The sequence below is a fragment of the Sminthopsis crassicaudata genome, chromosome 3 (assembly GCF_048593235.1).
Source record: "Sminthopsis crassicaudata isolate SCR6 chromosome 3, ASM4859323v1, whole genome shotgun sequence".
In the NCBI taxonomy this organism is placed as follows: Eukaryota; Metazoa; Chordata; class Mammalia; order Dasyuromorphia; family Dasyuridae; genus Sminthopsis; species Sminthopsis crassicaudata.
Window position 1 is genome coordinate 589,779,687 of NC_133619.1, and position 17,053 is coordinate 589,796,739.

The 17,053-nt window shown below is 39.1% G+C and overlaps 1 protein-coding gene across 5 annotated transcripts in view; it reads right to left on the bottom strand.

The window, feature by feature from the left end:
- The window catches only part of GRIK3 (glutamate ionotropic receptor kainate type subunit 3), a 324,916-nt gene that overhangs the window by 49,771 nt on the left and 258,092 nt on the right, over nt 1-17,053 (bottom strand). For 4 of the 5 annotated variants that reach the window (XM_074305177.1, XM_074305176.1, XM_074305175.1 and 1 more), the window contains exons 10-11: nt 11,753-11,956; nt 952-1,175 (exon numbers count right to left, since the gene is read on the bottom strand). In XM_074305177.1, coding sequence (XP_074161278.1) covers nt 952-1,175; nt 11,753-11,956 — 428 coding nt within the window. The remainder of the gene's footprint in view (nt 1-951; nt 1,176-11,752; nt 11,957-17,053) is intronic. The other variant, XM_074305178.1, reaches the window with a different exon arrangement.

Consider the following 17,053-nt stretch of genomic DNA (forward strand, 5'->3'; position numbering starts at 1 on the left):
CTAAGAGAGGAGGGGAGCTGGGCACGGCATTCAGCCGACAGATGGCTGTTACTCTGTGAAGGGACCAGGGTGTTAAAGTAATGACTGAGAGGCAGCCAAAAGCAGCTTGAGGTGGCTGCTTTGCCCCTGACTGGCAATTGTGTGGAAAAACAGAGGTGTGGAGGAATGGGCAAACAGACATTTGGATTGTAAAAGTCTGCTAAACCATACAACATCTGCATGACTGCTCATGAATACATGTGTGCTTTGTGCATCTGTGAATGGCTACATGTGTTGCATCAGGTATTCTATGTGCTGTGAGAGTTCTCTAACTGAGGTTAAATTTCACTGGCTCTTGTACCCCTAAAGCAATCTCAGCATAGCAGTGGAACTTGGTAGCATTGAGGATGGTCAGCTCTCAAAAGTTCCAACTTTAGTTACCAATGAAGCTCCCCGCCAATGGCATGGATGCTCCTCATCACTGAGACAGAGCCTAGAGCTACTAGAACTCAAATTTTTGGAAACAAAGTCTGGGGTCATGGATAATCCTGAGGTCTGAAAGTCAATGACAACTTCCATTCTTAGAAGTTTTTACAGGCCCTGATAAGAGGGAGGGGGAGCAGAAAGTTCCTAGACTTTGGCCTTGGATCTTATGTTTATGTGATAAGAATGGAAAGAAGACAGATTTCATAGTGAGAAATTAAGGCAGAGAGGGAGATATTCTGTCCAAAGTCACATAGTGAATTTATGGGTTCGAGAGCATAGGGATACAACCTAGATGTCTTGATTTTGAGTCAAATATTTTGCTTTCTAACCCATTTTCTGCCCTCTTCTCACAAGATGGCCCCATGTCACATACAGTAACCCTAGAATAATAGGGAAACAAACACAATGGATGATGCAAACCCCACTCCCCCAACATACATAACATCACTACCACCCCAATCCATGAAGCTCTGGAAGCTCCCTTACCTGGCAATGACGAAGAGAACACAGCTGACACCCAGATAGGCAAGAAGGACATACATCCAGATATCAGGAGACAAGGGATTGAGGAAGGAAAATACGCCAGGGTTGGTGCCATTGGGTTTTCGGTACAGGATACTGACGCCGAGGGTCATGAAGGGCTTGGAGAAGTCGATGGCTTTTTCCCGGATGTGAGTGATGGTCAGAGGGGCTACGGCCAGGTCTGCTTTCTGCATGGAGTTGGGGAGAGATATGAAAGGAAGCTTTGAGAGACAGGAGCAGTCAAGTTTGGAAGAAGGGGTATTGCTTGGGGGAGCCTGTGGAGAACTTTTTCTGTGAGCCCTATACCACAGAAGGAGGCAGTAAAGACCTGAGCCATGATGGCCAGCCTTTCTGCAGAGGATTCAGCTAGTTAAGATGAGTGAGTGTATTTTTTTCCATAGGAAGGACATTAAGAAAAAGAGTATGGATAGTATGCTAGCTTTTGAATTAGAAGTCCTGGGTTTGAATCTTGTTTCTATGATATATTATTTAGGACCGTGGTTGAATTACACAAGTTGGGGTTTTTTTCAAACTGGAAAATGAGGAAATATCTAAAGTCCATTCTAGTTCAATAATTCTGACCTTATGATCTCTGGGTCCACTCTCTAAACAATTAATATATTTTAATCCCACAGAGAAATACTGCTCTTCCAGGGGTATACTAGATAAATCATACCTCTCCTGAACAGTAGCTCATTGCCCTGGCCAGGAGCAAGACACACATACTCAAAATACAAAGAGGAAGGACTAGTCACCTGCATTAAAAGGAAAGGATTCTTCATGAAGATTATTCAATTGTAAATTCACTACATTTAATTAGAAAAATATTCTCTAATCACTTTTTTGTATAGGTGTCTGTGTTTAACAAACATGAAGTAAAAAACAGACTCCACACAAGGAATTTACAATATAAGAGAGGTGGTGGGGACATATACATAAATAATTAAAAGGCCAGGAAGATTAAGAACATAGAGTGATTTATGCAAAGTCCTAGAAGATTGAGGAGAGAAAAATCACTTTCAATGAGAAAAGGTAGTGTTGCAAGGGCAACCTCCTACTGAAGATGTTCTTAAAATTGATCTGGAGAGACTCTAGCAGAAGTTGATGGGAAAGAGTAGAGGAGATTCATCTCAACCATGGGGACAGGGCTGATATGAGCAAAGGCATGGGGCTATAAGAAGGCAAGCAGTGTGTGATAGTAAGTAACTGAAGGCAGTGCATGAGAGGAAGGTTGACATGTGATTCTGAAAGTTCTTGAGTGTTGACAAAAGAAGCTTGAATTTTGAAACAGAGACCTTCAATTTGAATTCTGACTCTGCCTTACTAGTTTCCTATGTGACTTTGTGGTGGGCCCTTAATTGTTTCATGCTCCAGTTTTAATATCTGTAAAATTCAAAGATTTTTCTAAAGATTAAGTTCAAAGTCTCCAGCAGTTCCATACCCTCTGAGAATCCAAGATTAGGAGTTTATATTTTACTTTATAAGTAATGGGGACTTATTGAAAGTTTTTGAGCAAGAAACTGATGTAACCAAAAGAGAGTAATTAAACTGCATGTGCTTAGACTCATTTCCATGGAAGGGCAGCCATATATCTAGGGCTATAGGTGGGCCTTGGAGTACAAGTTGCCCAAATATGTGCAATACTATTTTATGGCAATGTTTAGTTCAGTACCACAGACAGCTCCTAATCATTGTCTTCAGGTTCCATCTAGGATGTAGAAATCAAGTTCCCAACATCTTTCCTTTTTCATATCTATATCACAGTCTCATCATCAATTTTGGACCTGGCTTCAGGTCTCTTCAGGCTCTATCTCTTGGGCCTTTGATTTGTCATATTGAGAATGATGGAGTGGAAAGAATGAGCCTGATTTGAATCCTCCTTTTGATGTATGACCATGAAAAAAATTTCTTAGTTTTGTTATCTGTAAAATGGAGCTAATATTTGCAGTAATTACCTCTTAGGGTTGTTACTGGGCTCAAATAAGATAATTTATAAAAAGGACTTCAAAAACTTTGGAGCTGTATATCAATGTCAGTTATTATTATTATTATATTACGGCCCCAACAAGCCTCAGAGGTTTCAATGAGATTGTATTTACTGCCTTCTGTTAAAATCTTGAGTTCCCTTTGTTTATGACCCACAGTTGGCACATTGGTTTATGGACATTGGAGGCCATAAGTATTTTCCCTGACCCTTCTATGGTTATGCCTTTCTGTGAATTACTAGCCTGCACCTCCTCCATTATTTGTCTTTTTTTTGTCACACCTCATGTCCTAGATAGTAGCTAGCTTTGCAGTTTGATCTGGCCATTTTCCTTCTCTGTCTTCTAAAGTCTTCTTGCCTGGATTAACAAGTCTCTGGTCAAATATTCTCTGCCCACTATTTCTGATATGAGCTTAGTGCCCAGCCAGAAGTTAACCATTTTGACATTTTAAGCTGTGGTTCAGAAAACTAAATTTCCTTCTTTGATATGTTCTAGAAGCTCCACATGATAAGGAAACAAAGAGACAGAATAAAGGTGAGAAAATATTTGAAAGTTGAGGTTAGGTACATTGTAAATAAATTCTGCTGATGCTAGTTTGCCCTAGGCTTATTTTGTTTCTTGGGGCAGCATCTATATATCCCTGCTATACAGCTAGGGCAATTATTTATCTAGCTTTCAAGGAAGCAACTAGATGATACAGTGGTTAGAGTGCCAAGCTTGGAGTCAGGAAGACTAGAATTAAGATCCAGTCTCAGATATTTATTAGTTGTGTGACTCTGGACAAGTCACTTAACCCGGTTTGCTAAAGTTACCTCTCTGTAAAATGAGCTTGACAAGGAAATGACAAAGCATTATAGCATCTTTGCCAAGAAAACTCCAAATGGTATCACAAAGAGTTGACTATAATTTAAATGTCTGACAATAAAGGACAAGAGAAAGATAAAGGAGGGGATGGTAACTCTTTCTGAATGGACTGATATAATAACAGATGATAGAAAGCAAAATTTTAAAATCCTTATTTTGTCTCTATTTTTTGTTGAGATTGAACTTTATACCAGGAATGATGGAAGAAAAATAATTAAAAAGGGACTTGAAATCCAAGAAGAATGAGAAGATGGAAAAGGAAAACATGGAACTGTCCTTGGTGGGTTCAAGTCAAGAGTTCCAGACAAATTTCATCCCAGTATACTGAAAGAAGTGATTGACATGATTGCTGAGGTGCTGTCAGTGATTCTGGAAGATCATAGTGAATGGAAGAAGTGTCACAGGAATGGAAAAGGGCAAATAGGCTAATTTTCAAAAAAGGGAAAGATGAATACTTCAGTCTCTAGACTGAACTTGGCATTGATTCTGGGTAAAATTTTAAGTTGGACTATGAAAAAAGTGGATTGTGAGCACTTAAAAAAGGGTTCAGAAGGTGATCATTAAGAACCAGCATGGGTTCATTAAGAACAAGTAATGCCAGACTAACATCATGTCCTTTTTTTGACAGGGTTACTAGATAGATGGATCAGGGGACTCTGTAGCCTTACTATATGTGGATTTCAGCAAGGCATTTGATGGTTTCTAATGATATCCTAATGAACAATTTGGAGAGATGTCAGCTGGAAAATAGTTTTTAGGTGGGTTCAGAACTGGTTGACTGCATGGTCCCAAAGTAGTGCCTAATAGATTGATTTCAACCTGAAGGGAGGTCTATAGCAGAGTAATCATGGTTCTATCCTTGACTCTGCTCTGTTCAATTTTTTTCAACTTGCATTTCTTTTTATTAGTGATTCGGTGCATTTTTTCTAAAAACTTTTTTCAAGAGTATGTTACTTTTCCAAGTATGTGTAAAGATAATTTTCAACATTCATTTTTGTAAGGCTTTGTTAAACTGTTTTTTAAATCAATTACTTTGATGAAAGCATAAATGATGCCTATAAAATAATCATTTATATTTACAGGTTCAACACTCTACCCATCATATCATGGCACCTTTTCAATTTCAAATGACCTGAATCTGGGAGTGATATTTAACCTAACAAATGTGGAATTTAAAAAAAATTTCTGAAAATGGACTGAAGTAAAGGGAAAAAATAAATATGAATAAATGTTAAGCTATTACCTTGGGTTAAAATATATAAGTATAGCATGAGGGAAATTCAGTTAGACAGCAATTCATACAAAAAGTTAAGATATTTTTAATAGGATGCAATCTGAATATGAACCAATAATGCAAAATGGCCACTAATAGATGGAATTTCACTTTAGGCTACATTAATGAATGTATAGGTATCCCCAGCAAAAGAGTCAATAGATCCCCTCTCTTCTGCTTTGGTCAGACCCATTTGGGACACCGTGTAAAGTTCTAGTCACCACATTTAGGAATGATATTGATCAGTTAGACAATACCAATAGAAGAATATCTAGGATTAAGAGATGACTTGAAACCATGTCATGGTGAAATTCATTTAAAGTAAATGAGAATGTTTAGCCCACAGAGGAAAAGACTTAAGGAAAATATAACTGATTTATTCAAATATTCAAAGGACTGATGCATGGAAAAGAGATTAGATGTGTCCTGCTAGGTTCAAGGATATCTAATCCAAATTCTATCACTGAAGAAATTCCTCAGATGGTTAAAACCGTTTCTGCTTGCATCCTTCTAATGATAGAGACCTCACTACTATATGGAGAAGTTCATTGAATTTTGAAACAAAGTTAAGTTCTTCCATATATTAAGTGAATCATGACAACTTGTCATTGGTCAGTTCTGTCCTTTGCAATCATTCAGAACAAATTTAATTTTCTTAACCGTAGGAGCCCTTCCCAACCTTGTCCCATCACTCATCTTTTCTCTTTAGATGAAAAATTCCTAATCTTGTTCATCAAAGTTCACTTTCCTAGCCATAGAAGTTTCTAGAGGATCATAGTCTCTATGCTGGCTATTCAACTGTGTTAGCACCACAGAATTCCAGCTTCTAGAGCCAAACTAAAAATCCTTGTTTGATAAAGAATCCTCTCCACATCACCCTGAACATTCAACTTCTGTTTGAAGACTCTCAGGGCAAGGGATCTCATCTCTTGCTGAAATAGTCCATTTGACTTATGGACAACACTAATTGAGAGCAAGTTTTTTCTTTTTAAATCGAGCTTACATCTACCTTTCTGCAATTTCTACCCATTGTTCTTAGCTCTGCCCTTTGGGATTATCATTCCATTAAGAGGGAATGCCATGGGTACTTTACGCTCAGTACAGCCCTTACATCCAAGTTGAGAACCTGTTGAGTACTTGTACTCAAGTGGGCTAGAACTGGACCTGTTACCTTGATCTGCAAATAGCAATATCCCTGATGGCATTACTTGGCTGGCATACATTGGGGTTTCTTTTCATTAAGAACCTTAGATCTTTTTCAGATGAACTATTATCTAACTATACTCTATCTCACCCTTGTGATTTTTTTTTTTATTTGAACCCAAGTATAAAATTTTGTATTTCTTCTAATTAAATTTCCTCTTATTAAATTGAGCCTCATGTTCTGCCCAAAGACATTATATATCTTGATGCTGTCATGCAAGAATTTGGCTTTCTCTCAGAGTTTTTCTGCTATCTGACAAATTGATTGTGATATCATCAATGCCTTTAAGATATTGATAAAAATACTAAACAGCACATGGTCAAGCAAAGATTCCTGGATGCATCACCAGTGGTCTTCTTTAAAGCTGACCCTCACCTTATTAATGTCAAGTTCTTCTGAGTTAATGTGACAGTTTCAACCCTAGACCCACCATGAACTACAGCTTCACAGCTTGAAAGAACTGAACATTATAATGCTTCCTGGTCCATCTTCCATAATAAGGCTTCTCTTAAACTAGAGAAATACAGGGCTGGGGATGAGATGCAAAGGAATCAAAATGAGTGAAAAATTAGACATACATACATAATCCCTTCATCCATTAGCATATCTTGCAGAGGCAAATAAGTGGCACAGAAGTTAGAGTTTAGGAAGACCCGAATTCAAATTGAGTCTTAGACACTAACTATGTGACTTTGGGCAAATCATTTAATTTCCATTTGCTTCAATTTCCTCGACTGTAAAATGAAGAGCATAAAAATACATGCCTCCTAACCCCCACTCCCAGCTAATATTAGGATCAAATGAGATTATATATATATATATATATATATGCTTAGCACAGTGTCTGACACATAATAAGAACTATATTAATGCTGGCTGTAATTATTATTATTGTCCAGACACACATTCATTTCTAATTAACTCTGCTCACCCAGAGACACATGCCCTACATCATACTACATATAAATTAACTATTGTACATTTCACTCATTTATTCCATAAACATATACTGAACATCTCCCGTATGCAATACCCTATGCCAAGTGATGAAGGAGAATATTAAGTAGTCTAAAACATTATTTTTGCCCTCAAGGAGTTTAGAGTCTGGTAGGGATGACAGGATATATACACAGATAACTTACAATAAAAAGCCACATTTCAAGAATGCCTGAAGTAAGGCATAAAAAGACAGTCATACATATGTATATATTCTAAATATATCTATGTATGCATATATGTGGATATGTATATATATACACATATGCATATATGCACATACATCAGAGACAGAGAGAGAAAGAGAAAGAGAAGAAGAAGAAGAAGAAGAAGAAGAAGAAGAAGAAGAAGAAGAAGAAGAAGAAGAAGAAGAAGAAGAAGAAGAAAAAGAAGAAGAAGAAGAAGAAGAAGAAGAAGAGAGAAAGGGGAATAAAAAGAAAATGAGAAAATGACTGAGGAAAAGGTGAAATGACGAAGAAGAGTGGAGAAAAGTGGAGAGGAGAATACCAGGTAAGAGAAAAATAGGGGAGGAGATATGAGGAAAGGAGAGAAAAGATGAGAAGAAAAAAGAAGAGGATGGGGCTGAGCAGAAAAAAGGGCAAAGGAGGGGAGATCAGAAGATTGAAATATATATCCCAAAAGGTAACCTGTCTATCATTTAGTCTAAGTTGATGAATGAACAGATTCTAGGTGGTGTTGTAGAGCAGGTCTTCTTAAACTTTTCTCACTTGTGACCACTTTTTTGCCCAAGAAATTTTTATGTGACTCCAGCTATATTGTATAAAAAAATCAAACATTTACTGATAATAAATCATAATTTCATAATCCCCCACATTCAGTTATGCGACTCCATATGGGGTCCTGATCCACAATTAAATAAACTTTGTTCCGAGGAACCCTTTTCTGACTGCTCTCATACCCACTATAAATTTCCTTTCTCCTTTTTAATAGAGGCCAAATGACAGTAGTCATGTGGGGGAAGGGATAGTTTTCTATGAAAGGTTATTTAGACCTTGCTGGTAAGTGATTCCCTCTCTCCACCCCCTTTATATTTGCATGAGTGGGTATTTTCACAGCCAACCATTATTCACTAAGCAGCTGACAATCCTAGCATTTGGGGGCTATAGAATAATTGATATCCATTATTACTTCTAATGACCCTTCCCATAGTCATATTAGGGAGACATAGCAGATATTTCTCAGATGTAGAAACTGGGACTCAGTTGGGGAGGCAACTTTCTCTCTGAAAGCTAATACATGGCAGAGCCAGAATTTTACTAAAGATCTTTGGATCCCAAGTCCAGGATACTTTCCTCTACTCCACTGCCTCTTATTGTTATGGCTTCATTAGGGTTAACTAATAATGAAGCAATAATATTTCCAAGCCCTTGCTACCCTTTCTAGGAGCTGTAGAGAAGACTAATTATCTGACGACACTAATAAATGGTTACGATGTTATTAAAAATGGCACCAAGCTAGGATTAATAGGCCCATCAATTGTAACGAATCAGGTTTAACAAGGTTCCCTGTATCTCCCGTCAGTGCCCCGTTGCCTTGATGAACGCCATGAATTTGTAATAAACGCACCGAGTATAAAGACAATAGATTAGTCTCCTTTCATTTTTACAGCTATGATTTCGCTGGGACAGATCTGGCATCCATTGAGTGTTTCACTAAGACTGCTTCACAAACGTGCCTCTGAACTCATTGGGTCTGATTAGGTCATTTCCTTACTCAAAAGCCTTCAATGGCTCCCTATTGTCTTACATAAAATACGAATTCCTTAGTGTGGCATTTCAGGTCTTCTCCTTCTTCTCCAGCACACAAATATAAAATGAATGGTTTGTTCAATGTGTGATGAACACACACTAGATGTGGAGTCAGAGTACCCCAACTTGAATTTCAGCACTCTACTATGTGACTCTAGGCAAGTCCCTTCACCTTTCTAGACCTCTTTCATTTATAAGATGGAGGAGGTGTTGGACGTGTATAAGGAACTATGGTAGGTATTATAAGCACAGAAACCAAATTTTTAAAAACAGGTCTATTTTCAAGAGTTTTAAAAGCTCTTTAAAGATTATCTAGAAGTGAACATCCATCCCTATGGAAGTAGAGAATCTTATGCTGGATGAGACCTCAAATGGCATTCAGTACATTTCCTTCTTGAAGGATCCATTTATGGCATCTGTGACAAGTGATTTTTCAGCCTCTACTTCTACATTTCTTGTGAGAGGGAATGCACTACCTTTCCACTGATCGAGAGTTGATATTGTTAGGATTTTTCCCCCTGCATATTGGAATGAAATCCATGTTCAAAGCCTGGTTGTGGTCATGAGGAAATCAGAAGAAATAAGAGTGATTTAGGCCCTCTGAGCTCTTTGCTTTTAGAAAGAATTCCCCATGTTACCCCTGGAATATACTGTATATTCCAGTCTTCATTCTGGTCAAGACTTACAGCCCTATAGGATATGACCCAAGCAACTAAGAAACTTTATCTTATTGGCAAAAGCTATATAGTACTGCAGGTTTTCCCCAGTCCCTTTACCCAGATGATGTGCCCTAGACGCAAGGTCCTTGCCTCTCAAACCATGCATGGCATGTGTTCAGAGTTACTCAGGATGGGGACTCGGGGAAGTTTCTGAGGATTACTGGACTATCTTCCAGCACACAAACAGGAAAGGGAGAGAAAAACTTCAGGCTTCCCAAAGGCCAAACCTATGCATGCATGGGGAATCAATATGTGATAAATTGAATCACTTCATAATAATGTGAATTGAGTATCTGAAAGTCTTACCAGTGACCAGGAGACTCATCTGGATGCCCATGAAGCAGCAGACATTCTAGACTAGTGGAATTATAGGATTTAGATCTGAAGGTGGTAGTGAAAATTATGACTTTTAGAGATAATCTGGTCTAGTCCTTCTAGTTTTACATCTGGGGAAAAAAGAGTGGTTAATTGGCTTGCCCTCAAGTGCATAGTAAGTGGAATTAGAATCTTGGTCTACTGACTTCACAGCTTTCCTTTATATATCTTGCTTCCTCAGAATTGGTCAAGCTGGAGAGAAAAGTTTACAAATTAATCTCATAGTATGAGACTGGGCAGGCAGATTTTTATGTGTACTTAGAATGTTTTCCCCCTCATGTCATATTTCTGAATCTATACATTTCCTTTTTTTTGGGGAATAAACTCTGAAGAAAGTCATGTATGTGGACTACAGTACACAGAGATGGGAGGAGATGGAAAAGAGACAAATTTGCCTTGGTGAAGGACACCCAGCTGCAGAACAAGGAGACAGCAGAGGAAGGAGAGAAATTAGGATAGAACAAGTAATAACACTTTAGGATTTGTGAAGTATTTTACACATTTCATCTAATTTTATTCTCACAAAACCCTGTATGTGTTATAATTATCTTACTAATAAGAAAATCCTACCGATTTCATTTACAGATGAGGAAACTAAGACAGACAACTGTTAATGACTCATCCAGGGCCGGGAAGTTAGTAAAATGTCTGAAGCAGTATTTGAACTCAGGTACTCCAATATCAGAGTTCTAACTATTGAGTCATCTAGCTGGCCAGGATTAAGTGCCTCAGTTCTTTGGAAATCAAGCTAGCTCAGGTATCAGGGAAGTTAGGAGACTCAGGATGGGGCTCTGAGAACCTTCAAAAGGAGTACAAAGGCCTGATGAAAACTACCCAACATGGGAGTGTCAATAAAGACCTGATTCAGTGGCAAGATATAAGGAAGATGTTCACTTGGTCACTGGGGGTTGGGGTGAGATGTGGAAAAAAAGAACCTCTGAACAGAGAGATGGATCACATATTAAGCATCATCTAGTTCTATCGCCTTATTTTACTAAGTACTCAAAGATGTGACATGATTCAATGGAAATCACACTGCTAAAGTCAGGTGAGAGAGAAGACCCATTTGGGGCAGGTGGATACATCAAAGATGAACGCAAAGGGAATGGATACAATCCTCTCTATGCATTTCTGGGCTTTTGGTCAGAGAAGGTCTCAAGTCAGATTGAGCACTTGTGAGAGAGCAAGGAACCTGGATGGTGTTGGAGGGAAAGGGAGGTTCTTAGGGAAATGTTCTCTCTAGAAAAAACAGTTCTCTGGAAAAAAAGTGAATCAGAGGACAAGGGTCCTATTTCTTCCATAAAAACTAAAGTCTGAATCAGAGCCAGGATCCTATTTCCTCCATCAGATCTAGATTATGTTTTCTTCCTCATTCTAAGGGATTCCTGAAGATGAGGGTCATGTCTCCCTCATATATGTTTTCTCTATATCCCCAAGGACAGGTTGCTTCAGCAGGATTGGGGGTTAAGGGGCTTGTATCATGGCATCACAGAAAACAACAGGAATAGAAAGGATCCATGCATTTCCCGGAGACATCACTGTGTATATATTCCCAATCCCCACCATGCTCCCTTACTTACATGGTCAATAAGCTCCTTAATCATGCCATTCCACTGGCCTTTCTCGTCCTGTGCCCCATACTTCCCATCTTCCACCAGCCGGATCTCATAAGTGAAGCCCAGGATGTGGGCCAGTTCCTTCAGCAGATCAATGCAGTAGCCCTCAAACCGGTCATTCCCAAAGAGGGTCATGTCTGATTTCCGGAACATGACGAAGGGCTCCTCCTGGGGGTGACAGATGAGAGTGGACGGGGGAGGAAGATGGAAACATGGAGGCTTCTGTGAGGATGGGGGAGGCAAAAGTTCCCTCTATTCCCCCAGACCTGGATTCCACTCTAGACTGGACCACATTCCTCCTTCATGAGGAATCTCTTTGAGAGAAAAAAAATTCTTATTCATCTTTATTCTCTTCCCCCTCCCCTATCCCAGTGCTATACACACTATAGTTGCTCAATAATCAATCAAAAAAGTATTTAAGTGCCTACTATATATCAAGCAGTGTTCTAAACCCTAGGGATACAAAGTTGAAACAATTGCTGCATTCAAGGAACTTACATTCAATAAAAGACTATTGAAGGAATAAAGGCATTGTAAATAAGACCCATGACACTGATTGGATCCCAAAAGCATCTTCTGGGTGTGGGTGAGTGGAGAGGGGAGTTTATAAATCAGCTTCCTCTCCAGACTTGAAGTAACACCAGGAAGATATTGAAGAGACTTAGAAAAAGACTGCCTACCTAGAGTTTCAGAGTTCAGAGGGAGTCTTTCTTCTACTCCTACCAGAAACTGTTTCTATATTTTTCTAAGTGGGGAAAATTTTAACTTATGGAGGTAGAAAATATAGACTCAGTTTGGGAAGTTCTCTAGACTATTTGCTCTCCCAAGGAGTTTCTTTTCATATGATCGGAATTTTGGAATCCCTAAATTTTAGGATTGAATGGAACTTCAATGGCCATCTATTCCAATCCATACTCCCAAAGAAATCCCTGTTCTGATATGCCCAATAAGTAGTCATCCAGCTTCTGTTTGAAGAGCTTCACTGAAAAGAAAACTTCTGCTCCCTGGGCAGTCCATCCCTCTTTGGACATAAACATATGGAGTTTTTCTTTGGATCTAGCCTAAATTTACATCCTTGGGATTTCCACCTGTTGTTGTTTTTCCCCATTTTTGTCCTCTGCAGCCAAATAACAAGTTGAATTACTCTTCCCCATGCCAGTCCTTTAACTATTTGAAGACAAATATATTTCCCCCAAGTCTTATTTTTTCTAGTCTAATCTAAATATCCCCCAGTCTCTCACTTGCCTTCCTTGAGAACAGCTTAGAATATCAACTCCTTGGTCACGAGATGTTTTTCTATTCTTTGTGTTGCCAATGCTTGTCATAGAATCTGTGACAACCACTTAATAAATGCTTATTGAATGATTGATTAGAAATGATAAAAGAAGGCTGAGCCTCTAGGATTAGAAAGCCTATAATAAATCTATTGCATATACCTGCTGCTTAATTAAAATCACAGACTCACAAATTATTGGATTTGGAAGAAACTTTTGTTATTGTCTAGTGAAATCCCTCCATGAATTGGGGTAGATGGTTAACCTTACGCCCAAAGTGGCGGCAATTGGTTTGCCTATAACTACACAGTAAGTAGCATGGTATTGTGGAAATAGCATTTGGATTTGAAATTTTAAAAAAAGGGGGGGCAGCTAGGTAGCGAAGTGGATAGAGCACCAGCCCTGAATTCAGGAGGCCCCAAGTTCAAATCTGATCTTAGACACTTAACACTTCCTAGCTGGGTGACCCTGGGCAAGTCACTTAACCCCAGCCTCAGGGAAAACAAAACAAAACAAAACAAAAAAACAACCTTGATTAGATAGCATTTTCATGACCTTGAAGAAACTGCTTCATCTCTATGCATGAAGTTTTCTCATTCACAAAATGGAGAAGTTTGATTAGGTGATCATCAAGATCCATTCCTGCTCTGAAACTTAGGATCCTAAGCTTATTACTTGACAAAACAAAAGTTCAAAAATAAATTTAAAAAATAAAACCTATGGTCCTAATTTGCTGGAAGGATCATGCCTTGGCCCTCCTAATTCCAGCCTAGTGACCTTTTCACACATGCATAGTCTCTTATTTAAAATGACACCCAAGAGATTAAGTATATACTAAGGGTGGGAAGTTATGGAAATGAGTTGCCATTTGAGACAGTGAACTTGGAAATGAAGCCTGGTCCCTCCCACATGACCAGAGGCACTGGAATTAGCAGACTTGTATGCTATGCTTAATGGGTGAGAATTTCTTTGCTACAGTCTGAGGAATTTTACAACTTTAGTGACATGAAGGCTGGGAAATTTCAAGTATACAACATGGTGTAGTATTTTGTTTCCAGCTTACTTTTTCATAGGATCAGAATTGGAAGAGACCTCAGGGGTCACCCAGATCAACCAAATTGAGGTACAGTGAGGTGATATGACTTGCCATAATCACACAGATAGGACAAAGAAAAGTCAGAATTTGAATTCAGGTCCCACGGGACCATTAATACCACATTCCACTGTACCATGTTGCTATTCTTCACACATTCTACAGCCCAATCAAATTGGCCCGCTGTGCAAGGCTGTCCACTATGCTTGTATTGCACCAGTCTCTTTCTCACCTCTACCTCTTAGAGTCCCCAGCTTCTTTCCAGGCTCTGGCCAAATACCATTTATGTTTTAGATTAGATCACCCTGTTTCACCTGGGATCGAGGTGCGGGATCTTTGACCTGATTCCACTTTGATCAGCACAGGAGCTTTGTCCTGTTCCATTCCTAGTCTAGTTTGACTCACCCCTCTTTAGGTGACATAGTGGCCTCCGATCACAAAAGGGCTCATCAAATTAATGCCATAACTAGCTTGCTCTAGCTCAGAAATTTTTAGCTGAAGAGATCCACCACTCCCAACTTTGATGATAGCAGGGGACACAAGCATGCATAATTGTGCCCTGCCCATAGGTTACAGTGTAATGTGCACTTGATTTGGAGTGAGAGGACCAGAATTTGAACCTAGTTTCTGCCATTTACTACCTGTGTGACTCTGGGAAAGGCATTCAACATGTCTGAGACCCAGTTTCTTCATAGATATAGTCAGAGGGCTGGATTAGATGATTTTCAACATCCTTTCTAGTTTTTACGATCCTGTGTCCCTCACTAATCTTGCAAGTTTCCTCTAGGTGCTCTTTACCTCAGCTCTGCACTCCCTCACTGTGGAGCCCAGAACTAAGTACAGTATACTAGATGTGATCTGACTAGGGCAGATGATGATGAAATGATCACCGTCTCTGACTCTGGACACTAAATCCCTCTTAATGCAACTTAAAAATGTGTTTGTTTTTTAGCTGCCATATCCAGCTTGTGGTCACTAAGCCTTTGGGTCTTTTAAACAAAGAAGCTTTGTCTCAACAAAACTCTCCCATCTGGCAATGGTGAAGCTGATAATTGTATTTTGAACTTAGTTAGCAATCTGCTCTATATCCTTACCCTGTGCTTACCTTCTCACCATTGTTCTGTTTCTGTCAATCAGTTACAATAGCTCATTACAAAATCAACTTCCCCCAGGCCCACATTTACATTATCCTTGCATGAGACACCTCTTGTTAGCGGGCAGAAAGGGACACAACTAGGCTGCACATGGAGCTGAGAATCAGTGAGTCTATTGCAGTCACTTGGCAAGGATGATGAGTTGGAAATGCGGTGAGTTGTGGTATAATGAGCAGTGAATAAGGAATCAAATTTTATCTCTCCTTCGCACCTTTATGACCTTGGGCAGGTTATCTTCTTTGATGATCTGTTAAGCATCATGTGTTTAATTATCATCCTGAAAAAGATGATTCCTAGATCTATACACCCAGCCCTAGTGTCTCTCCTGAGCTCCAGGTCATTGTCATTTGGATGGTGTGTAGGTATTTCAAATCTAGAGTGTCCAAAAGAGAACTCATTCATTACCCACCCCTTCCAAATCCGCTCATGTTTTCAACTGTTCCAATACTGCAAAAGTGTCCTTTCCCGTCAACTGGGATCACCACCTTGGGGTCATCATCGATTCCACTCTCGCTCACTTCACATATCCAATATGCTGCCAATGTTTTTGCTGTTTTTAATCTGAAAAAACATCTCTCATATAAACTCTTCTCGAAGACTCATATCTTTAGTTCACATTCTGCCTGAACCATTGCATCAATAGCTTTCTAAATGGTCTCTCCAAGTCTTTCCTAACTCCAATCCATGCTCTACTCAACTATCAAGATGAGTTTTCTACAGAGTAGATCTGACCATGTCATCTTTCTGCTGAGGAGCTCCAGTGGTTCTCTGTTACTTTCAGGATCAAATATGAATTTCTTTGTTTGACATGTGAAGCTGTTTATAACCTGTCCCTCCCTGCCTTTCCATTCTTCACTTCACTCCTTTCTATGATCCTGTTACATTGTAGTCCCTTGAACAAGACACTCCACTTCCCATGTTCATTACTTGATACCCACTACTCGCTATGTCTACAGTGTTCTGTCCCCTTATCTCGAGTTGTTGGCCTCCTTGTTTTATTTTTAATAGTGTTTTAATTTTTCCCCAGTTACATGTAAAGAAAATGTTTATTATTCATTTTCACAAGATTTTGAGTTCCTGTTTTCCCTTTCTTCTTCCCATTCTCTCTTCTGAAAATTGTAGGGAATCTGACATAGTTTACACATTTCCATAATAGTTACAGTTGTGAGAAAAGATCCAGATCAAATAGAAAAAAAAGGGAAAGAATAAAGTAAGTGAAAAAATATGCGTCGACCTGCATTCAGACTCCATCAGTTCTTTATATGGTTATGGATAGCATTTTCCTTTGTGAGTCCTTTGTACTTGCTTTGGATCCTTCCTGGCTTATTTCAAGACATAGCTTAAGTTATACCTGTGACAAGAGGCTTTGCCAGTTCTCTTCCCCTCAACCAGCTGTTAGGGCCTTATCCTCTGAAGTTGTTATTGTTCTTTCATTTTCAGTCACATCCAATCTTAGAGATGCCACTTAGGCTTTTCTTGGCAAAGATATTGGAATGGTTCTTTTCCAGCTTGTTTTACAGATAAGGAAACTGAGGCAAACTTTTCCAGGGTCACTCAACTAGTATCTGAGATCAAATCTGAACTCAGATTTTCCTGACTCCAGGTCTGGCACTCTATTCACTGTGCCACCTGGCACCATCTGAGATTACTTCCTATCTACTCTGTATATATATTACTTAGTTACTTATATGCTGTATCTCTTATTAAATTGGGAGCTCTTTGAGAGCAGAGACCATGAAAACAT